General features: G+C 43.4%; 1 protein-coding gene across 11 annotated transcripts in view; it reads right to left on the reverse strand.

The window, feature by feature from the left end:
* Window positions 1–25,270, reverse strand: part of AOPEP (aminopeptidase O (putative)) — a 1,364,679-nt gene that overhangs the window by 1,168,512 nt on the left and 170,897 nt on the right. For all 11 annotated transcript variants that reach the window (XM_069228080.1, XM_069228005.1, XM_069228042.1 and 8 more), the window contains one exon: window positions 9,034–9,200. In XM_069228080.1, coding sequence (XP_069084181.1) covers window positions 9,034–9,200 — 167 coding nt within the window. The remainder of the gene's footprint in view (window positions 1–9,033; window positions 9,201–25,270) is intronic.

The raw sequence follows: 25,270 nt of genomic DNA on the forward strand, positions 1-25,270 counted from the left end.
CCCCAAAAAGAATTTCAGTGTCTGCGTAGCAGACACTGAAATTCGCGACGGGTGCTACTGCACCCGTCGCACTCCAGCAACTCCGCCGGCTCCATTCGGAGCCGGCTTCATCGTTGCTGGGTCTTTCCCGCTGTGCTGGCGGGCGGCCTTTTGGCGGTCGCCCGCCAGCACAGCGGGAAAGCCAGAATGGCCGCCGCGGTCTTGTGACCGCGGTGCGGTTATTTGGCGGGAACCGCATGGCGGGCGGCGGGCGGCGACCGCCGCCCGCCGCGGTTAGAATCAGGCCCACAGTGTATGCATGTTATGAGCTGTGGATCAGCAAAGGACAACCCTGAATTGGTCTGGTCTCACCAGGTCAGGGAGTAGGACATTCAGTAGGTTTGCAATTACTTTAGCCATCATTTTATTACAAATGAGGGTATTGCATCTGTTTTCCCAGTTTCAGTAGCGTTACCGGGATCGCTTTGTGCAGAGTCGGAGGAAGCGTGTGTTGTGTTTCTCAAACAGGGTCAAAAAGTGATGGGTAAATATATCCTGATAGTGCTCATAAAAGTCAGTGGGCAATCCATCTGAGCCCAGGTTTTTTAAAGTAGGAAGTCATTTTATCACCTCTTAAGTGTAAGAAAATGGCATTGTGCCTCGCTTAGCTAGCTCAGGGCTGGGTCTCACAGGTACCTAACAACAGCCATGGGTGGTATGTGTCCCCTGGTAGAGTATAGTGTAGGGTAGTGTGAGTGAAATGTATGTAAAACCCCTGGCGTATGTTGGTGTAGTGTACCATGTTCACGTATGATGTGTGCGATGCTGTTTGCAGACCAAGGGCGTTTAATCACTTTTGCCAGCGACTTCCCATGGTTTTCCTTCTCCCCCTAATCCCTGGCTCAAGTATATTTAACTGGTTATTTAGATTCCCATTCGGCGGCATTTTAGTATTCGTGAGTTTGCCCTCGAGTCTTGCCTGCATTGGAGTGGGATTGGCAGCATGGAGTGCCTCCTCCAATTCCTTTAACACAGACTCCAGCCTGGACAGGTATGCACGCAGAGATTTCAAGATCCTATCATGATAGCAATACTTACACCCCTAATGGTGGCCTTAAATGCTTTGCAGATGGTTCGCATGCCCCTCACCGATCCCATATTCCCTCTAAAATAGTCTTCTATGGCTTCCTGCAGGCAGGGAAACACACATTACTCGCGGCCGGCAGGAGCAAACAAAAACATCCGGGTGGAATCAATGCTGGCTCCTAGATCTGCATGCAGGGAGCTGGTTGGGGCACGGGGACCCTGGGGCTCCCCCCACTGCGGTCCCAATTTACTGTTTGATGGGTGCCCTGGGGAGACACAGGGGCACCCACCCAAAAGGACAACAGGCCCCAGGGGATAGGGTCCTGTTTGGCCCCTATAGGCTCAAGGAGGGGGGCAGCGTGCCCCCCTCCCTTAATATATATGCCTTGGCCCTGGGGATGGGCTCTTTGAGGCCACTATTGGGTTGGGCAGGGGGGGCTGTGCACCACCTCCCCGACCATGGGGGATAGGGTCTCTGGGGCTCCTGATGGCTTGGGGAGAGGCACCATGCGTCCCTCCTCTTTACAAATATCTTTTGGCAATGATTGAAATAGATTAAGGATGGGTGAGTTCATAGATTGCAGAGCCTTGCAAGTTAGGTGGTGTTTAATCGGAATAGATACCAAAGGGTCTGGGATTTCTATAAGGAATAAGAGGTTCATGGAAATGGCGGGAAGGAAGCAATGGAAGTAGAACAGAAGAGGAAAGTGGCAGAGAAAGCGAGCAGGTCATGATAAATAGAATGAGATGCGTCAAGGAGAACACTTTTAAAAATAGGGAATCTAGAGGTAGAATGAGTGAGGGGTGAAGATAGTAATGGGTATGAAATTGGTCTACCATGTAAGGCTTTGGGAGTGAGATGATGTTGGGTTGAGAGACAATAGTGGTGAGGTAAAAGGCTTGAAAGGAGGAGAAATGAGAGGATGGAAAAAAGGGGGCGTTAGAGGGAGGAAAGATGGTGGGGCACAGAGTATGAATATGGTGCTGATTGGAATAAAAGGGGCAGAATTGGAGAGGGAATATAACGGCCTGGAATGGGAAGTTAAGGAGATATTTCTATGAATGAGGGCAGTAAACAATCAGGGGTAAGAAATGGTCTGGGTGCAGAGGTATTGATGTTAAGGAAGAAGGGTTGTTAGAGAAAGTTTGAGAAAGCAAGTGCACTGGGCCTTAACCCAGTATTGGAGTAGGCATAAGGAAATCTTATTTTCGCTAGTACTACTGAATTAGGAAGGTCAGCAATGCTGGCATGGAGCTATCTAAACTCTATAAGAACTGTAATGGCAGCAGTAGTGATTAATAAAATGTGGATACTATTTAGGACAAAGGTAGGCCAAGGTTGACATGGGTACAACCCACAGGAAGTTAAAACTTACCCAAAAAATCACAAACCAATTCCGAGATTTTGAGGAACAAAAAGGGGTGGCCTGGCTGTAGGAGTGGGTTCACTACAATAAATCACAGCTTACCATAAATGTACAATATCACACATAGACTATGAGGTCCACCCTAGTGTGACACAACAGTAGCATGGATGCAATTAATGGGAAGAGGGAGAGCAATAACAGTATTATTCAGATTACGAGGTCCACACTAAAAATGTGTGTGGGAGTGACATTGCTGGAAAACATACACAGGAATATCATGATAAGAATAACACAGTAATTACTCAGAATATGAGGTTACAGAGTCATTGAGCGAACTTCATGTGAAGGTCGGCTGAAATAACAACTTGTACTACAGAGGTGAGGATGCCCACGGCCCTCTGCAAACAGTAAGCTGTGGTACAATGGCAAGAGGAGTGGTGAGTGGTTTCGTCAAAGGGCTGGGCAGACTCTTGGATTAGAGCAGGCATTAGGCATTCTCTACCCCCAATGACTGCAACTTGGGCAACCAAATCCTAGATGGACTGAAGATATTTCCTGATATCCCTTATCAAACCCTCTAGAACCCTCAAGAACGCTACCCGCGAACACCACCACCTGATCCGCGCTGCCAAAAGGAACTTCTTCACCGACAGACTGGACAAAAACAGCCACAACAGCAGAGAACTCTTCAGCATCGTCAAGGAGTTCTCCAACCCCAGCGCCAACGCCGTCACGCCCTCACAGGATCTGTGCGAATCCCTCGCCACTTTCTTCCATCGCAAGATCAGCGACCTCCACGACAGCTTCGGACACCAGACCCAACCAAACACCACCGAACCCGCACCCCCGGCCATCACCCTCAACAACTGGACCCACATCAACACGGAAGAAACCAAATCCATCATGAACTCTATCCACTCCGGCGCCCCTTCGGACCCTTGCCCGCACTTCATCTTGAACAAAGCCGACGACATAATCGCCCCGCACCTCCAGACCGTCATCAACTCTTCTTTTTCTTCTGCTACCTTCCCCGAATGCTGGAAACACGCCGAAGTCAACGCCCTACTAAAGAAACCTACGGCTGACCCGAGCGACCTGAAAAACTTCCACCCCATCTCTCTTCTGCCTTTCCCAGCCAAAGTAATAGAGAAGACCGTCAACAAACAGCTGACCACCTTCCTGGAAGACAACAACCTGCTCGACCCCTCACAAACCGGATTCCGAACCAACCACAGCACTGAAACCACCCTCATCTCAGTCACAGACGACATCAGAACCCTGATGGACAACGGTGAAACAGTCGCCCTCATTCTCCTCGACCTCTCGGCTGCCTTTGACACCGTCTGTCACCGCACCCTAATCACCCGCCTCCGCTCCATCGGGATCCAAGGCCAGGCCCTGGACTGGATCGCCTCCTTCCTCGCAAACCGTTCACAAAGAGTTTACCTCCCTCCGTTTCGCTCAGAACCCACCGAGATCATCTGCGGCGTACCTCAAGGCTCATCACTCAGCCCGACACTCTTCAATGTCTACATGAGCCCCCTCGCCAACATCGTACGCAAGCACGACATCATCATCACCTCCTACGCCGACGACACCCAACTTATACTCTCCCTCACCAAAGACGCCGCCAGCGCCAAGACCAACCTACAAGAGGGTATGAAGGACGTCGCAGATTGGATGAGGCTCAGCCGCCTAAAGCTGAACTCTGAAAAAACGGAAGTCCTCATCCTCGGCAACACCCCGTCCGCCTGGGACGACTCCTGGTGGCCCTCGGCACCGCACCGACCCCCACAGACCACGCCCGCAACCTCGGCTTCATATTGGACCCTCTTCTCACCATGACTAAGCAAGTCAACGCCGTGTCCTCCGCCTGCTTCCTCACCCTCTGCATGCTCTGTAAGATCTTCCGCTGGATCCCCGCCGACACCAGAAAAACCGTGACCCACGCCTTCGTCACGAGCCGCCTGGACTACGGCAACACCCTCTACGCCGGAACCACAGCCAAACTCCAAAATCGCCTGCAACACATTCAAAACGCCTCGGCCCGCCTCATCCTAGACGTACCCCGCAGCAGCCACATCTCCGCACACCTGAGACACCTGCATTGGCTCCCAGTCAGCAAAAGGATCACCTTCCGACTTCTCACCCACGCACACAAAGCCCTCCACGACAAGGGACCGGAATACCTCAACAGACGCCTCAGCTTCTACATCCCCACCCGCGCTCCTCTGGCCTCGCACTTGCTGCTGTCCCTCGCATCCGCCGCTCCACCGGGTGTGGGAGATCTTTCTCCTTCCTGGTGGCCAAGACCTGGAACTCCCTCCCCACCAGCCTCAGGACCACCCAGGACCACTCCTCTTTCCGGAGACTCCTAAAGACCTGGCTGTTCGAGCAGCGTTAACCCCCCCTTTTTTCCCCTAGCGCCTTGAGACCCGCACGGGTGAGTAGCGCGCTTTATAAATGTTAATGATTTGATTTGATCAAACAGGAGGTCTGATACCTGATACAATGTGCTTTGGGATGAGGATGGCTTAGTCAACAAAATGAAAATGGAGTAAGACCAGTAATCTAGATATGAGCAGATTCGTGACCCTGTGTTCTCTCCTCAAGGAGATGATCTAATATGAGCAGAACCCAGGCTAAAGAGACAACACATTAGTGATCCATCATTCTTATGGTTACAAACCACATTTGCCTGCAATGGGGCACCCAAAGAATCAACATCTTCAATCTTACAATGGAGGTGAAATCCCATTCTCTTGTCTCCTGCAAATAATGTAGAGTTTATGACTTGATTTATCCTCTTGAGGGCACCGACTCCGTGGTTTCAAAGTCCATGAGTTTCTCAGTTCCAGGGAAAAGTAAGGAGAGATTGAGTGACTTTGAAAAGAAAACCTACCGAGCAGGGAGCAAGAATAGGCAGCAAAACGTATAAACCCTTGGGAAATCACTGACTACATCTGTGAGTCCTTGATACTGTTTTCCCGTCAGCAGCTTCCCACAATTTCTTATTCACCACAATTTTGAAGAAGATGCTGAACTGGTGAATGTCATAAATTACACACATTTCTTTATGTTAGGCTCGCTGCCCCGAGGAGAAAGAAGCCAGGCCTTACAGAGTTAAGGAAAATACACTTTGGGGAGGGGCAGGAATACACGAATGCCAGAGTCATTCCAGAACGAGGTTGCGTTTTTAAATACCCGTGCACTTTACACTGGTATATTCAATTAACTGTATGCGACACATACAGGACTTCCCTCTACTCCTTGGAATCCGGATAGTTTTACTATAGAAGCAAAATACGTTTCCTACACTGCTGATATTTATTAAAGTAAATATGTAGTCAACAAATTAATTGTATGGCCTAGTAAACAGCAGAGTGCAGGGCGTTCAGCGTCTGAGTATTTTTGTTAAAGAGAGAAACGAGCTGAGACAGTAACTTTCAGACTGTGGTATTAACATCCATCGCACTTGTCATGAACATCAAGTTCAACGTCAACAAAGGGGCTTCACAAAAGTGAGTGTTAAAGGCAGTTAAAGGGGTACACGACAAGTTGGTAACACAATACGGTTTACATACCTTAAAAGAACAAACGAAGTAATTACATGTATATTTTCGATGATTTAAGCACTGGGGTTTAATCAGGGGTGTAGTGTATGACCCATTAGTGGCCAATAATGACAGTGCTGCTGTTGACAGTGGTTAAGAGATTAATCGCCATCTATAAACAGATATTCAGAAGAGAGGCTTCAGAAACACAGGTCAGCTATCAGATCCTCCTGGGGTTCTATAAATAAGGATAAGGTGCTCCTGTAAAACAGAGTATGACGCCATTCCGGTCTTGCAATTAAGGGTCGCTGAAGGAAAGGTCACCGTCCATTTTTACACATGGACCAAAAAAAAACGAAAAAAGGGTGCATTTTCACAGTAGATTGCCTTTCCACAAAGCAGAGTTGTACTGTGAGTACAACTACCAACTGGAAAATAACAAACTGGAGAAATGCCACATGGGATTTCCTGCAGCACTCTTAAACAACCGCAGTAGAGCCCCGCAACTGGAGCAGATTTCCAGACGTACTAATTAGAATGTACGTGAAGTCCCAAAATGTGTATATTCACACATGTGACTGTCAGCGTACGTACAGGGTGTACATTTTTGTGCGTATTTTCTGCAAAACAAGCCCAGAGTGTAGCATGGGTAGATGATTTTCACACTTGAAGTAGTGAAATAACCATCCTACCCACTTCCTCTGGTGACAGGCATTTATCCGGCAACATATATCATTCCTGGAAAAGATTCACTCTGACTTCCTGGCAGAATAAGACCATTTCCTTGCTATGCTTCCTCTGAGAGGAGAACTAAACTCTATCTTCCTTGTTGTCTGACAAACCTGTGCTCATTTGTATTAGTCAACTTACTGGCAGATAGCCGTCTGTCTGACCACCTTCATGACCCAGGCTCCCAATCTAATAAAGGTCCTAGGCTGATGTATAGGTATTAATCTTACAGTCATCATCAGTACCTCTCTATTCACAGAAAATACCACCTGTAGTGAAGGAAGCAGTGGTTCTAATTCTAGGGACAACTATCAGCATGGATAACACTGACCTGGTCAATGATCAACTAATATGACAACTGTAAACCGTTTACCACGAAAATGTGTCAGTGATTTGTGGATCTCAGTGGCATCCTCAAGCCTTTTTAGGCAGATTTTGAGAAAGTGAGTGAGCAAATTCACAATCAGAAATTGTGCTCATTTCTAAGTCAATATTTCCAGCCAGTGCAGGGCAGGGAGAGGTGGGACTGATTGAACAGGGCCAAAGTAGCCAAATGGAATGCAAAATGGAGAGACATAACACATTTTTGTAATCACTTCTTTAATGTCGGAGCAAACACTTATCCCTGGATCTCCCATCCAAATCTTTTACAGGGGATTTCACGCTCCACTAAGGATGAGTTCTCCTGTAGTCCTCCATTTTTCATAAACTTCTAACCAAGTCTGTTCAATTACGGTGCTTCTATCCATGCAATGATAAAAGGGGGATCTCACTTTCATCAGTTCCTTCTCTGCTTTGTCTCCCAAATGCGTTTATGAAATAAGAGTATAACCTGATCCCCAAGCACTGTCCTCATTGTCTTGGGCCCTATGGCTGGCGTTAGAGAGTACTCTTCCAGCCCAACTGAAAGTTTCCCCGGAACAGATGCAGCACCTCACAGCCCCTGGCCGGCAGCTTCAATGAATCTGAAGTAGTGCAATGCTGTACGAAGCAGGACCACGCACCGCTGCACCACGCAGCTCCTGATCAGCAGCTTCACTGGAACCAAAGAAGCATTAAGCAGCACCGTGCAGCTCCTGATTGGCGGCTTCATCAGAACTGACACAGCACAGTCCACCCCGCCCTGGCATTACAGCATCTCGCAACTCATAGTTGCTGGCTTCTCCAGAACTGATGCAGTGCCCAGCAGACTGACGCAGGACCCTGCATCACGGCACCAAGGACAAAACTCTCAGTGGCTGAACCAGGTCCTGTACCCAGCCAGTGCTCCGTTGTGGTCATCCTGAACTTGTGCCTTTGTCCTGGTCCAGCCTGACCAGATAGCAGTTGGCACTTTGTGCCGTTTGGCTCCAATTTCACCTAAAATTTTAAAAGGTCATAACCACGGTCCTTCTAATTGGATTTTGATTGTTTGGTGTTATTTTTTAAAAAATCCAAAAAAAATAAATATCTAAATTAAATTAGCATTTTCTTGTGCTGTGTTTTCCCTTTAAAACTGTTTGTGTGCTGCAGACATACTTTACAAATTGCTTTTAAGTTAAGCCTGGTTGCCTCATGCCAAGCTATCAGAGGGCTAAGCACAAGCTCAATTAGTGACTTTTGTGGTTGGCCCAGACAAGGATTGTGGTGCTCCTCGAGTGGGGCTGCCACCCCTCTCAACCAATAACCCAATTTTTTAAACACTTCCAATCCCCAGAGGTTTGGGGTTACAGAGTCAGATGCTGGAAAACATAATCATAAATCCCAGGAGTTATTCCTTTAATGTCCGATGCTCTTTAGCTGTTCGGCTTGAATTATCACTAAGATATTATCTGAAGCATGCAAGGAAGCATTACATAAAGAACTGAAAATGCGTCAAGCTATAATGTCTCCACTGACAGAAAATGCTGATATATTCCGGCTATCCCATTTGTTTATAGTGCAATATTTAAACCTATGTGACAGGGAATTGTAAAGTCAGTCAGAATGGCACCTTCCTGCCTTTCTCACTTATTTATTTTATCTGTTTGGTTTTACAAAGCAATAATATGCCTCTAATTCCAAACTCTATAAATTACCTGGGTCAATCGAAAATCCTGAATTCCTCTGTAAATCTTCCTATCTACTTAACTCTGGAAGGTAATTTCTAAATGTTTTTTTCCTACAAGATCTTCACAATCTCTTTGCATCCTTCAACACACAAACAAACACATGAGAAGAAATAAAGGACAACATTCCCGATAGATACATTGCATCCCAATAATACCCGAGGTTAATATTCTGGGATTTATATTGCAGGTGACAGAGCACCAGCAATTAGGAAAATATAAAACGCTCACCTTCTTGACTCAGCTCTGGTTTGGCAGCGTTTTCGCCGCTCATCAATACAACCAGGTCAGCAGGAGCTCGTATGGTAGCCTGCCATGTGGACATGGCAACCGGGGGCTCCTGGCATGGAAAGAGGGCCCTGTTGTTTATGTTTGATCCTATGGTGTAGACGCAAGGCCTGGAATAGAAAAAAAAACAAGTGATCAAATTAAGACCATTCATATTAAATTGACTTTTCAAATCAAAATCACACCAAACCTCAGCAAATGAATCTCCTTGGTGCGCTTTCTTCATTATTCTTATGTATGAACAAATTAACTGGTATAACATTGGATTAGGTTTATACTGGGACTTCATGTGTCCAAGATTTAACTATTTGTTTCCTCCGTCTTCCTTTAATAAGTGACTGTTTTCAGGTTTGATTGTTCAATTGGTTAAATTGAACTAATCTGACACTACAAATCCTGGAATGCCCTGACATAATAAGTGAAAACCTCGGACTGGAAACAAAATGTCCTAGTGACATGGAGTCTTATGTTAACCCTAGAGTGAATCAGCTTTTTGGATACATCTGACAAATAAAAATTGATTGTAACAGGTGTAATGTTAAATCCACCTTTCCTTTTTTTAAATTAATTTAAACTTTATTTTATCTTTTCTACAATGCAGTCAACATCATAGTTATGTCCATCACGAAGTGGACTCAATGTCAATTATACAGTATTAGGTTGCACATGGAAAAGTAAATAAAAAAATAGCACAACTCTCTCAATAGTTGCTATTCAACAGTCTCATCAATGTTTCACAGCTGAAAAGTTAATGGTGTGACCCAATGTGCCATGTCAGTATTAAGAAGATTGTACATTCCTTTCTTGCTCATCTTGTGATGGTTAGGTATTGCTGGAACTGGGACCAAATGTCTCTGGGTCGTGGGGCATGTAGTATGAGCAAAGGGAGATTGCCTGAAACATTGATGCAGGATATTAAGTCTTGTATCCTTTCTTTAACTTTCAGGAGAGGGCAATTACATCACCTCACTGCCACTCAGAGTTTAGTAAACAGGAGTTCCATAGCGGTAAATCTCCTAACCGAGGAAGGGGTTTCTTTTCCATACCCTAACAATGTGAGAATCTGAGAAGGTGGTATTAAGATTTGTGTAACTTTTGGCAAATATGGTATGCCTACTTACCTGGACATTCCTAAGCCAAATGCATTAGGCTGGCCCCTTCTCATTAACATCTTTGACATGTGTCTTCCGAAATGTTACCGAAAGCTTCAGCCTAGCTGGTGTGTAGTAACACCTCTGGACAAATTTAAAATTCATCTATGTCGAATGTTTAAGGAAATCCTTTTAATTCAAGTGCAGCAGTTCTTCCGCTGCTCGTCTGATAATATGTATCCCAGGTCTGTTTTCCACCCTAATCTAGCTCTGCTCTGTCCGGGAGCTGTCCCTGAGTTCATCTTCCTGTAAACAAGAGAGGTTATGTGCTGTGGTTGGTTTATCTAAACCTATTAGTGAGTTAGTATCTTCAGCTGCTCCAGTTATCCATGGAGAACGCTCAACTCTGACAGGAAAGATAGTGCCCCCGTGGGCTTTTTAGTCAGTTCCAAGAGAGCCTCATGCATCTGACCCGGTCGAGGCCCCTACTAAGTCTGTTTGTACGGAGAAACATGGCCCCTGCCAGTGGAAGAGGTTTGGCTCTTTTCTCATGACATTCAATGGTTGCAAGTGGGATGGCCCATGGATCCAATAGTATGCAAATTGTGCAGGTGCTGTGTGGATGTACAGCTCAAAATGTGGTGCAGATAGGCCACCATCTTTGTAATGGAGTGTGAGAGTGCCCCAACCTAACCTGGGTTGCCCATACCAGCCTTATCATTAAGGCTTTAAGGGAGTTGAAGAATGTGCAGTGATGAATGATAGGAATATTGAGTTATAGATATAATAACCAGGGGAGAACTATCATTCTCATTATTGTCGTTCAACTGGTAAGGGAAAGTGGCAGTTTAATCTAGCTCTGTTCTCTGTTAGCTCCTCCTAAACTACTTCATGGATGATACAGATTATCTGGTCCACATCTCAGTGATCTTTAATTCCTAAGTAGCAGGCAGGATCCTATGTCCACTGTAGTGAGCATTCCAATGGACATTGTTTAGTGACAATTGTCAGTTGAAAAATTAGGGATTTGTTACAATTTATTTTTAGACCAAAGATGTCTTTAAATTTCAGCCTCTCCCTGTTACTGAGGTAAAGGTTAGCCCCAGGGCCTCCGATGTAAAGCAAAGTGTCATCTGCATAGGCAGTTATCATCAGACCTACACCAAAGAATCTAAGCCCCCAATATGAGTGTTGGCTTCCTAATGTCCATACTAGGGGCTCAGAGGCTTAGAAATCTAGCAGGAGGGCTAAGGCTACACTACTGTTGATCTAAGCTCTAGCAGTAGGATATGTGTAGACCAGGGAGATACATTTCAAGAGGATGACACCCATGAATCCTGTGAATCAAGCACTTTTTCAGCATCTAAGAAAAAGAGATAGTGCATCAGAGCGAATTAGTATAAATGATATACTACCAGCTATGAAGTTGCCTGCTCCAGCAACACCAACCAGGCCATTTATGGTAGTAAACAATTAGCTATGATTTTTGTTAGCCTTTTAGTGCCTATGTTTAGAAATGATGGTGTCTGTATGAAGCACATGACATGGTTGGCTTGTCAAGCTTTAAAATTGTAACAATTATTGCCTCTAAGAGTGTGGGCAAAAGGTGTTCACTCTCAAATGCTTCCTCGAACATGACCAATAAATGTGGGGCAAGTGTTTACATATGTTTCTCATAGAAAGTATAGACAAGGCCATCCTCTTCTGGATAGCGGCTGTTGGGCATGTTATTGATCAATCACATTCTTTATCTCTTCGATTGTGAAATACGCCATCAGCACCTCTCTGTCAGAGCTGTCAAGACAGGCCATGTTCATTCTCTAAGTATTCAGTGTTGCTGATCTCCTTCTCTTCACTGTTGGCACGGGATGTGTAGTGATTTGTACTGCTCTCTAAGTCTATGCATTATTCCGCGGATCTAATTAATCATGTGGCTGTCTGTGTCTAAGGATTTTGCCAGGGCGCACGATGCCCATATAAATTATATTTTGACAAAATTTCCAAGGACTCTAACTTTTCTGCGGTGGTGGTAAATTTGCTCAGCGTGGAATGAATAGTATGAATCACCTTGTTGTTGCCAGGTGCGGCATGGGGTACTACCAGGTTTCTGAGTTCAGTTTCTAGCCTATCCAGAGTGCTGTGCATGGACCATGTTGCGTGATATTGCACATACCCTTATATTTGTCTTGAACAACTCCCAACATATGACACGCTTCGCTACCGATCAAAAATTTATAGGTGATTGCCTGACATTTAAATCTGTCTTTCTTCAATGCCTTCCCTAATAATGATTATGTATTTAACTTATTTACCATACATAAGCAGAACATTGGGTTTGAAAATGACTTCACAGTAATGACATCATGAGTTTTGTTTTTCACTGTTATGATTCTAAAGCAGTTATAATCCAGGCTGAGAATCTCACTTGCCTTATCCTGCATTTCTTGGGCCTTCGCAGACCCGAGAGGCAGGAGAGTGTGGATTGCGGCCTATCACCTCCAACCACCCCCTCTGGAGTCATCCACAGGGTAGGGGCGCCAACGGTCGTGCCACTGGCAGAAGTCGGGGGAACTTTCCGTCATTTGTGTCACTCCCTCGAAAGTCATAACTTCAAAGAGTGCCCGGTACGGAGGCATTTAAAGCATCACGGGGCGGGGGTGTCGGCCTCTTCCTCGTGGCCCAATTCTAACAATAATCTAGAATCTTCCATTATCTTCCTCAGCAACAGAAATCCAGATATGCAAAACACATTAGGAAACATTCTTAAACAAAGAATAATATTCTAATGTGCTTGCAAGCTGACAATGGAAGCTCCAGCAGAAGGGTCCTTTAAAAAGTTACATCAGGAACGCAATGGAAAGTTTCTTTCACAATACATGCTCTCTAAAAGAAGTCACATCGTACTGTCATGCGCACAAACCACTGTGTGTGCACCTGCATTTCGGATCAGACAAATCCATATGAAAGTCACAAGGTGAGTCAGGGAAAAAAGGGGCTCGGGTCAGGGGGACACCACAGCGTACCTAATCTAGTTGACTACAGTACAACGTTAAACAAGCCTGCTGTACTGCGATAACTAGGTTAATTGAGAAATTACTTTTCAGAAACGTGCCTGAATCAGAGGCTCAAAATGCATATTTAAATACAAAAAGAGTCATGCGTGTGCCAAGTGCACAACAGTATTGTGCTGCCTTGGGGTGCACGGGTAAATCCCCGGTTACAAGTGGAGCCGTACAGAGGTGCTTTTAAATGTATTTGAGTGATAGGGCGTCCAGTCCCTATAAATTACTTATACTTGGACACGCCGGAGGTCGGTGAACCTTTGGACCGGGTTGAGTTCTCCTCATCCAAAGAATTGTCGGATCCCTCAAATCAATAATCATTTATAATCAATAACCAATACTCAATTAGTAATCAAACAACAAATTTGTTAAACAGAAAATCAGTAATTAGACAAACCATGACCTTTCAGTCATGAATAACCACACCTGTTTATTAAAAGTTAATGAGTTTATTTCCCTATATTAACAAAGCTAGCTCAATATAAGTAAGTCTCAAAATCAAATGGTATACATATAGGAACAGCACTACCTGTCCATAGCGACGGAAGAAACGCAATCTACGCAAGATTTGGATTATAATGCACTCGGTTATAGCAATGCAAATCGCTAATAAGAGTAACTGAATTTGACTAATTTCATACATTGGTCAGCATAACAAGATTTTAATTCAGCACGGTGCATCAAGTAAATACCTCAATTAACCTCTGATTAGCATTGGCATGTGGGGCTTCATGCAAAAGAATTTAATCAACATAAATTTAGAAAACTTCTAGCTTAGGCTCTGTCAAAATAAGCAGTTGGTACCTAAGAAGGAAAATACAATGAATAATACATTTATCCTTTCATAATTACCAAATACAATCAGCACTCAAGGTAAGTCTTCGTCCTTCAGGTACCGGTTCGATCAGCATGGGGCAGATTTCAAAGGGGCAAAGTTTAAGGCAAATTTCCTTGCAGCAACAAGGAAAAGGGGGGCAAAAGTTATTGCATGGGCAAGACGGGGTAAGGTTAAAGTTAAAGTCTCTAGGGTGAGAATTCTTTAAAGTCTCTCTCTCTGGGATAGAGAAAAAGCATCAAAGTGTCATTTAAAATGGCGTCTTGAATCTGGCTTCAAAATGGCATCAAAGAAAATGGCTGACTTCTCTTTGTCTGGTGGGTTTAAGTAAGAAAATGTTCCAAATTCTTCAGGGTCTTCCATTGGAGGGTTCATAGGGTGGTTTCTCTTTGACCAATGAATAGTGTCTTTCTCTTAGTACTCATTTATGCATAAGGTGTCCTTGGAGTTTTGGAACACAAGTAGCAACAAAGTTGCCAATTAATTCTGTATCAGTGTCCTTATTGTCTGCACCTGCAGAAACTGACCTTGCTTCAAAGGGGATGAAACTTGCCTAGAACGCAACTTTAAGATAAGTGTATTAGTCATTCTACTGGAAAAATACAGCTTTAAAGGCAAAAACACATCTTTGTTAATGCAAGTGAAAATCATGCAGTTAAAATTGAGATCAGGCGACTAGGCCAAAGCCTCTGCTAAATTTAAGCTAAGCATATAACAGTTTTAACGAGAAAATCATAGAATACATCTGCAATTATGATGGATTACTACAATGTCGATTTTTCTTCATGATTAATCAAGCTCGTTTATACTAATGGCGAACTACTTCGTGGGCACATTTTCTACATACATTATTTTCTTTGCTAAAATCACATTTTCTTATACGATTTTGTTACAGGATATATGAATGTTTGTTGGTTTCTCTTTTTCTGCTTCATCAGAGTATGTACTTGTGTGTGAGGACCATGCTGTTATTGATGCGACACAGCTAATTTTCCACAAGTCCGGTCATGATGTGCCTGGATACGGGAAGCTTTCCAGCTAGATACAGTAATTGTGAGTCACCGAGTGGGAGGCCCGCGGAGGGAATCAAATGTGAGCAGTAGCCCCGACATTAGAACCTGCATTGTGCGAGCTCATTCTTGGCTCGCACTTGGGTGATACTGCATCTTCAAACATTTACTATTAAGGAGATTGAAAATGGCAGTAGTTGGTTAACCAAAGCACGGGCGGGCATGACTGTTTTCTTTATGTCTTTTGCTCTCTGTCCTCTACGGTTTGAGATGCACCGGGCTGGGATGGCAGTAGCCAGGTCAGAGGCAGACTGGCGGCCCCACGCTGGAGGGAGGAGCATGAACTGCGACAGCGACACTAAGCCGAGTCTGTGATTTTGCGAGGATCAGTGATGGCTGCAGCAAACTGGAAGAGTCACTTTGTTAGCTAAAGTGTAGTAGCTGCGAGCAAGAGTTTGCGGCTGTAGCATAATCACGTCTTGACACAACAAGGGACCGGACTATTTATTTATTCATTACTGTTTTTCAAAAAACAGAGGCAAGACCCAATGGGTGGTACAGAGCTTTGTTTACGAACAGGTTTAATTTTACACATAACAGTTTTGTTTTTTTCATTACATAAGTCCAGTTTCACCAAGATGAGTTACATGTTACAAAACCCCATGATCATCACGAGAAGAGAAAAATGCATAACCTTCTGCACTGCTAGATGACCTTGAGGGGCAAGGGAGTCTACACACAGAGTCTACTCCTCGCTGGGCAGATGAACGGGTCGGAGAACAAAAGGGCACAGGTTCTAGTGGCCCATCGCTGCAGCTGGCACAATAGAGAGCCACAATGGTTCGTGGTTTATGCACTATTGTGTTTTCCTCCCAAGAAGTACGATGGTTCAGGACTGGTGTGGATGAGCCATCCACACTCACCATGAGTCACCAACCGTTCAGCGCTGTCACATCCCCCAGCACCAGAGCGCTAGTCCAAATGATGGCGCTTTGAACATTAGAACAGTTTTCATGTAATAGAACAGTTTAATTGAGGGATCAGACAGTTCATTTTTTGGTATGAATTGCCGGATCCCAAACAATACCCTCAGTGTAAACATTCACTCTTTCCACTGCATTTGGCATTTAAGGATTAGTCTGTTGGCAAGAAGGCAGCCCAATTTTTTATGCTATCAATTGTGCCAGGTTGTAGCCAAGAATGCTCCATCAGTCAATTCAAGATTACGTAGGTGTGTTGGAGTGCACAGGAAAAGTCCGATAAACTCTATTTTAAAGGGACACATTTCTATTGGTGTCTATTGATGACCACTCTTGTAAGAACTGAGAGATGTGCACAAGGGCAAAATATTAGACAAAGAGATCTTGAGCCAGAACTGTGACTCACTGGATACTGATGGTGCCAGGACCCTGAATTCATGAGGACAACACAACACCATGGGGTACTAGATAAAGATTAAGCTGAGTAGAGGCCAGAGCAGTTCATTGTGGAACTCCCCTCTGCAAGTTAGCAGGACTTGGAGGGAGTGAACAAATGGCCAAACATGATGTGAACCACTTAAGGACTACACAATCTATAGCCACACAGGGGAACCGGCTTGTGTAGCTGTGGGAGCCCAAACCCCAATAATTTAATGTACCCCAATATTTTGATTACCACAGAATTGACCTCTGGTGATTCAGCTCCCTTGATCTAGCGATAACAGACACTACTCTTCCTGACACCAGGACCAACAAATTAGCAGTTTAAATCAAAATAGGGACTGGGGCCACTCAAGAACCGAGCTCCAGGTTAATAGAGGTTCAGGAGTTTTATTAGAAACGTATTATTAAAATAAGCAATACAGAATAATATCCTAAAGGCACAGATTTGAAATACAAAGTCAGAGATCAGAATATCATTTGAATATCCATATTAGTCAGGTCCATAAAGAACACCAACAGGATTTCTAATAGAGAAAGAAAGTCTCTCAATAATCATACAGTGTCAAAAAAGAAAGACTCGCCCAAACAGATGACGTTTATTGAGAAAAAAATAAAGTCGCCCCCTAACCACATAAAACCAGGGGGTTTTATACACATTTTATGCATAAACCATTAAGAAAAACTGTAGATTCAGAATAGCATGATTATTGACAACACATTTTAGAAAAAGCAGAAAACAGATTGTCACAGTAAAGTTTATAACACTGGCCCAAATCTAACAATAATCTAGAATCTTCCGTTATCTTCCTCAGCAACAGAAATCCAGATATGCAAAACACAATAAGAAACATTCTTAAACAAAGAATAATACACTAATGTGCTTGCAAGCTGACAATGGAAGCTCCAGCAGACGTTTCCTTTAAAAAGTTACACCAGGAACACAATGGAAAGTTTATTTTACAATACATGCTCTCTAAAAGAAGTCACATTGTACTGTGATGCGCACAAACCACATGAAGAGAAAACTTGCAGAGGAACATTGATTGAGGGGGAAAATAAGCAAGAGTAGACTATGCAAACGCTAGAAACTGCATCCATTTTTTAAAAATGGTATCTTCACGAAAATGTGGCATAACTACATTAATAATCACACTTAAAAACCTTTCTATTAATTTGTTTTAAGTCCAACATCATTAAACCATTAGTTACAACTATCTTCATCATAAAAATGATTATTTTCCACACATTATTTATTACTCAAAATTGCACATGAAAAAAACCTTCACAATAGCTCTCCAGTGTATCCTGCTGGACAACCCACAACAGAACCGGACATAGTGGTAGATATTTTTTATTTGTTGGTATGAGTCTGCATACATCTGGAGGCTACACAAGCCTGTTTGTGCTGTGCTCCCTGTCTGGACCATCCTCAAATACTCCTGTTCCTCCTGTCCTCCCAGGTCACACTCTGTGTGGCATTATCCTGGGAGATCTATGGGAGAACTGACAGTGCCTGGGACATTGCCCCAGCACTCAAAACGTTAAAAAAAAACGTAAACTTCGCACTTGTATAGCGCACTACTCACCCATTAGGGTCTCAATGCGCTGTACACATACCGCTGTGGAACCCCTCCTGGCTTTTCCCTGTGAGGCGCCCACTCCTGGGCAACCCCCAGGGTGAAGCCAGGCATCCAAGCGCTGTCAGGGCCGTTGTGGAGATTAAGCAAGCTATTGCCCAGAGTTACAGAGTGGGAACCATTAATTAGATTAGGCACTGAGGCGAGAATTATCTGGTCCAAGGGAATTGAGCCCAAGACCCGCAGAGGCGGGAATTGAACCCTGGTCCCGGGCCAGATCTCTGCATCAGGGTCTGCCGCGCTAACCATTGTGCCACACTGCACTGACAAGGCAGAATCTGAAAGGTTTTGTTACCATGTTACACACAATTATTGGAACGGTTGCTATCTCCTTTGTCCTAATGAAGACCCTGTTTTGAAATGTTTTTAGAGGGTCGAAATGATAAAGTACCCAGATGTTGAAAGTATCAATTTAGCTCTCAGTCCTCAAAATTGAACTCAACTAAGAGTCTGTATTTTGTAAATTCAACAACCATTCAGTCAACATTGATTCTTGTTGTTACAATCACCAGCACACATCCTGACTATTGTCGCTAAGGACTATCACTGCGCCATTTTATGCAGCACCTAATTGCATAACTGTATACATGAATAATATTGTTGCTACAGTGATTAAATGACTGATCATTCAGAAAACAGGTTTGTACTTCTTTTAGATTTTGAAGGAAAGTATCCCAGTACTTTCTCCAAGAAAACCACTGTATGCTTGACTCTCATCATCCTGGGAGGTCAGAGGATCTCTACCCAGGGTCCTAGTCCAGTCTCAACATCACCCCCATTCTTCTTAAAAAAAAAAAAAAAAAAAGTTGCTGCACATGTCCCACTGCCTGCTACGTTTCTTCAATCAGTCTGCGTGGGTGAGCAATGGTGCTGCTCTCCTTCCAGCTTATCCTATATTCTATTTCCCCCCTTCTGTGAATCTGCTTATATACATGCTTGTGATTCACCAATGTTTTCGGTCACCCTTTCCACTACCTAATTTGTTTTGTACATGAGGGCTTAGGGGTTTGAAGTGTGTTATGTTTCAGGTGATAGATTTTCCATTGTGTTGATTTTCAACAGGCTCAAGACTGATTTGCATACGGCTGGGTCCAAACTGGGGTGGCGTGGTGAGCAAAAAAATGATGGATTAAACCCAGATCTTTGTGACTGGGGGTGAATGTTCCCATTGTTCAGGATTCTGTCCATCATCTGTTCTTTTTGCCTGTGTCGCCCCAAGTGTGAAGGGTATGACCAGATGTGGTTGCCGTGCTCACTGCACCACTGGATTCAAGCTGGCCTAGCTGATGAAGGGTGATACCCTGAAACCAGTCCTAGGATGCTCGTTTCCGGTCCAGGGAGGACCTGACTTGGCAGTTCGCGCTGGACTTTTCCCATGAGGAACAGGGTCAAGACTGATTTGCATATGGCTGCGTCCAAACTGGGGTGGCGAGGTGAGCAAAAAAAACTATGGATTAAACCCAGATCTTTGTGACTGGGGGTGAATGTGTGCATTGTTCAGCATTCTGTCCATCATCTGTTCTTCTTTTGGCTTTCTTCTCCATCACACTTAGAGGTTCAATGCCATATGGAGTGTCAGACTTCCTTTTTCTGTGGGTGCTTGACAAGCACCCAAACTCCTTTCCCTACGTCTGTCTCTTGAGCCCGCCTCCAGACATCTGCACACATTTTCATCTTTGAATTTAGGGCTCCATACCTAGCTGTGACTTTGGTCTCCTCTAGTGGTGGCATCCTTGGTGGAAGCTTAGTGCGTATCAGCCTCCCAAACATGAGAGTGGCAGGATATTTCCCTGTAGTTGAGCATGGAGTAATCCTGTATGCTGTCAACCCTTGGCATAAAGCCTTGAGTACTGGTGTGCGTTCCTCTTCTGCCTATTGATTTTTTTTAGGGTGCTCATGAACATCTCAACCATGACATTGGCTTGTGGTCACAGTGGTGTAATTCTTCTGGGTTCCCTGGCCAGTTGGCTGACAAAATCCTGGAATTCCCCACTTGTGAACAGTGGACCATAGTCTGACTTAACAGTGTGTGGAATCCCCATGCTACAAAAATGTAATCTAACCCTGAGGTCACCTTTGTCACACTATTGGATGACATGATTTTCACCCAGCAGAAACCAGAATTATTCATCCATTAGTACCAGCAAGTATTTTCCAGACAAACAAATGCCTCTAGATCCCATCCTCTTTCAGGTATTTCAGACATTGCAAGTGGCATTGGTCTGCTTGTCTGCGCAGTGCATGTACACAGATGACACCCTAGAAGGGCAGCCTCAACTTCTGATTTAAACTTAGGAACCCACATCCTTGCCCCGAATGCTCTCTTGGTTGCTACTACTCCTTGGTGCCCGTCATGAGCAGTATCACAACGTGTCTCCCAGAGCTCTTGGGAATGAAAATCCTTGAACCTCAGAGAACAAATCCTTCAATTGTAACTATTAACTCTTAATTAATTCTATCAAACATCTTGATTTTTGATTCCCATTGTGTCCTCTCCATTGTTCTGATGTGCTTTTATTTTTGTGACTATATCAATTGCTTTACCATCTTGTTCTCATGCTCAGTGGTGGCTATCACTTATTGCATCGCTGGTGGTATGCTGGTTTTTATGAGGAATTTAAGGTACTCCTTACCTACTGGTGAGTTTGACTTGATTTTTTAGGGGGTGCCTAGATAGGTAATCTGCTGGGTTGTGTTCTTTTCCTGCTTTAAAATGATGTTGTAGTGTGATTTCCTTTCTTTCAATTCATAAGGTCATTTTGGCTTTCAGGTTTCCAAAAATGGTTAGCGGATCTTGGTGGTTTGTTTTTATGGTAAAGGTTAAAGGTTTTTTTGTCAAAGAAAGTTTGGAAGTGTTCACATGCCCACCCACACCACCAGGATTTCCCTCTGAGGTTGCAACCATGCTTTTTCCACATCTGAGAGTTTCTGGCTGGCATACAAAACTACTCTACAAAGCATTTCCTTTTCTGCCTCCTGTTTTGCTGGATTCTCTCTTAACGCCACTGTGCTCACATCGACTGTCTGCATGTCATGGTTAGGAACTCCGTTAGTCCCATTGCATTGAGTGATGGACCACTGTCTACTGCAAACCTCACTTGATGGCTTCCTTCCCGAAGGCTAATCAGTGGCATTGTTTCTATAGTGGCTTTCTTTGTCAACATAAATATGTAGTCCTCTCTATTTTCTGCAGATGAGCTTGACTTTAAGCAGCGCACTGATGAGGATGTCTATTGACATTGGATTTGACTGCTCATATGTTGTGCTTAACTCTTCCTCTCAGCTTCCTCATACTTCCTGAGTTGGTGGTTGTCTATGTTCTTCTCTTTCTCTAGGTACAGTTATAAAGTGTTTTTCTTTACTGCGTCCCTGCACGCCTGTCCCATGGCTGGGCATTTTCCTTTATGCTGATATATCACATCTGTAATATGCCCATTTTCTCTTCATTGTTCAGACAATGATTCAGTTGTATCTCTCTTCGACATTTGGCATTACATTTCCACAGGAATTTACTTCTATTGAGCAATCCCCTTATCCGATCGGCACTTCCTTCCCTCGGTTATTACTAGCCTGCTCCATTGTATATAATGCCCCACAATCCTTCCAAATAATGATTTGAGGGCACAGAGTTCAAGATTCAATTCATGCACTTTAATTAAAGCCGAGGCCAATACGTGTTTTGTGATTAAATCCCTTCCTCAGGGTCACATATGTTTATAAAACAATCCCTAAAAACAAAGAAACGCATGCAAGTAATTAAAAATAATTAAAAATATAAAGCATCTATAATACCGATAAATGTCTTAGTATGCTATCTCATACTAGAACTCTTTTATACATATGTTACAAATGAATTCTATTATTAGTACATCTAATCTGTATGTGTGTACAGGTAGTAGCTCATAGGCAGTTCATTACACAACATAGGTACTAATCAGTGGGGTTTAGTGTAAATATCTCATCAAACGTTTGCATCTATATTAGTAGCACAATCCACCTTTAAGGCTATAAATAAAGATGCATTTGTGTAATTATCCTGATATAAATCAGCAGCAAAAATATCATAAAAAAATAATTATTAGGTGAATTGTAGATCAGCACATACATTCTCTTCCTGATATTACATGTAACCGCATATCTAATAACACAGCCACAACCATAAATCATAGTGGTTATCTCAGCACATTTTCAAGTGTAAAAAGCCTCATAACACATTTATTGCAAATATAAGATTATATTTTTCTATAAGTCAAACCACAATCCACAAGAATCATTCTATTTAGCTGATTTCACCTTCATAATCATTACGTCTGTTCCTACTCGGTCTCGATATTTTATGTCCAAATTTAAATGTTTGAGTCAGGCTAAGTAGCTTACTCAGAGATAACATCCTTTTGAGTTATACACACTACTTAACAATATATGTTAACATTTCTTTTGCCAGATTTTATTATTGTTTAAAACGTGTTGATTAGTTCGTCCAACTCTAACCTGTAAGTTGTAGTGAAGCGCAACAAAGGAAAGATATGACTGACCAATGCCGAAGGTAACTGCTTTAATAGATTATCACAAATGTATATATGACAGTTTAATTATTTTTTCTGTTATGATGGAATACTGAGGAGCAGCGGTATGCTTTGTAAGTACTATGTGGTTGATTCTGCATGAATTTGGTAATGGCAGGACTTCCAGGTTAGAAATACTCCCAACAAGGAGCTATGAGACAATGGTTGAGAAGATGAAGATGAAATTGGATTTCTAAATGAGAGGTCAAATAACTAACAACGACTGAATCCTTGAGTTAAATGCGTTATACAATTTCTATGAACTGTATACCATATTAAAATCTGGCAGAAGTGTTAATGCATATTGATAAGTTACTGTGTATAAATCACAGTAATCAGTACCTCTGTCGTTTAATGAATTTCCTATGAAGTACTACATGTAAGGACTATATGTGGACTAGGTGTAGTAACAATAGAGTTTATGTTCAAACTATGTCGGAGCATGTATAAGATTGTTGTAGTACGAGACCGCATGCTACCACTACTACATGTATCTGTGTAGAAATATTTTATATTCGTATTTACGTCTGTAAGTTTTTAGAGAATAGGTTATGAAGATATGTGGCCCAGAGGGAGCGATCCAATCACAAAGCACATGTTGGGCTGATCTTTAAATGAAGGTCATGAATTGAATTTGGAACTTTGTGCCCTCCAGTCATTGATTGGAAGCATTTTCTCAGGAATATTTGCTAGCCTCCATGACAGTTGCTTGCTTCTCACTCTTTCTACCACTGTGACTGTTTCAAGCATTTTTGCATTCTTTACCGGAATGACTCTGACGGGCAACCATCTACGATGCAGGGATGAATTGCTTCCTCATTGTTGTATTTGCATAATTTGTACAATCTTTCCACCAACTCATCCATAATTTCCCCTGGTCATTGCATCACTGGGTTTTTTGCATGTATCTCTCGTAGTCAACATTTGTGCCCGGGTCAAATTTCTTTGCCAGAGCATCTTTTAATTTTTGATGCATGAGCATCTCTTCTTTTGCAAATTTTTTGATCACTTCTGTTACTCCATCACCTGCCAATTTGTTGAGGTACTCTCAATATGATTTTGTTTTTAACATCCATCTCTTCTAGTGCTTCGAATAAATCAACGCATTTTTCTATCTAATCTAGCCATCTGACAGCTATATTTTTTTAATCTTTTAATCGTGTTGAAATGAATCATGTTTGTGGTTTCTACATAGGATCATTTTCCTGGCACTGGACATTTTCTACCTTGGATTTTGCATCGAGGTTGCACAAGTCTAGGTACCTTGTTCTAAGCTTGGGGTTTCCCTTTCTTGTTGTTCTTTATCCTTTAGTTTGTTCCTTGACCCTTGTCACACTAAAGGCTTCATTGATTAACTCCTTTTTTTACATTAACTTCTCAGTTGTCTCCCCCCTTCAGGATGGCAGTGTCTAATTCATGACAAAATGGTGGCACCAGTCTCACTAGATGTGCTTGGGCAGCATAATTCTCTTCCCTTTCTAAGATGGTGACGTCCAGGTTTCTTTATCTTATTTCCATGTGTGTGCCCACTGTATGAGGCAGCTGTGGCAGTGCTTGCTGCTTTCTCTTTTTGTTGTTTAGAACCATTGCTCGCTCTGAATTGAGCGCATCCGTTTTTTTTCCTCATCGAGCAGCCACGTAACTTTCGTGGGCACTCCTGAGTGCTTGCTCTGAGATATGTCAACTTGTTGCGTATAGCAAGTGACCATACAACTGGGGGGTGTGCCTGTACTGAGGCGCAGCATCTGCTTACTTCTGGGGTGCTCCCAGGTCAGCTCTCCACTGCATGCACTATTCTTTCATGCAGCAGTACTTTCTTGAACCTGCTGCCTTCTACAGATTTGCTTGCATGGTTACTCGGGGTTTCTTTTACACTTTACTGGAACCCACATACCCTGATGCATCCAGCGCCTCATCACCCCTGTGTTTGATCACTTAGGATTTTAGGACCCTTCGGTCCACAGATGTCATGTTGTGTGTAGTGTGTATTCTGCTTGCTACATATTCACTGTGGCAGCAGAGGTAAGGGTGAATATTACTTTTTTGTTGCTATTGCTTTGCACTCATCAGGCAGCTACATGAGACTCCTCATACTACTTTTTTTCATTTTCTACATAGTGTGAACTTGACCCAAAGGCACAAGAGCGTTTTACATGAGCACCTGATTACATTACACAAAGTCAGGCTTTGTATTTTTTTTTTTTCAGGTACAAGGAGATTGAGTGATTTGCCCAGGATAACAGGATGTTGAACCAGCTGCAAGACTTAAACCTGGTTCCTCAGTTCCAAAATTGGCAGCTCAGGCCCTTAGGCCATATTTCCTAACCAAAGACCTGCCTGGTTATTTCACATATCCCCTTCTCCTGTCTTCCAATCTCACCTTCCTGTCCTTTCTGCCCTCCCATGTGGGAGTGGTCATTGCCCTGGGCGGTCAGATAACTCTACCCCATGGTCCTATTCCCTACTCAACACTGAATAAGCTCATTATCTCATAGAACAACATGAACAAATTCAGTGGCGTTATTGGGCTGAGGAGTGTTGCTTCAAACGGGAACT

Source organism: Pleurodeles waltl, chromosome 1_1 (genome assembly GCF_031143425.1).
Source record: "Pleurodeles waltl isolate 20211129_DDA chromosome 1_1, aPleWal1.hap1.20221129, whole genome shotgun sequence".
In the NCBI taxonomy this organism is placed as follows: Eukaryota; Metazoa; Chordata; class Amphibia; order Caudata; family Salamandridae; genus Pleurodeles; species Pleurodeles waltl.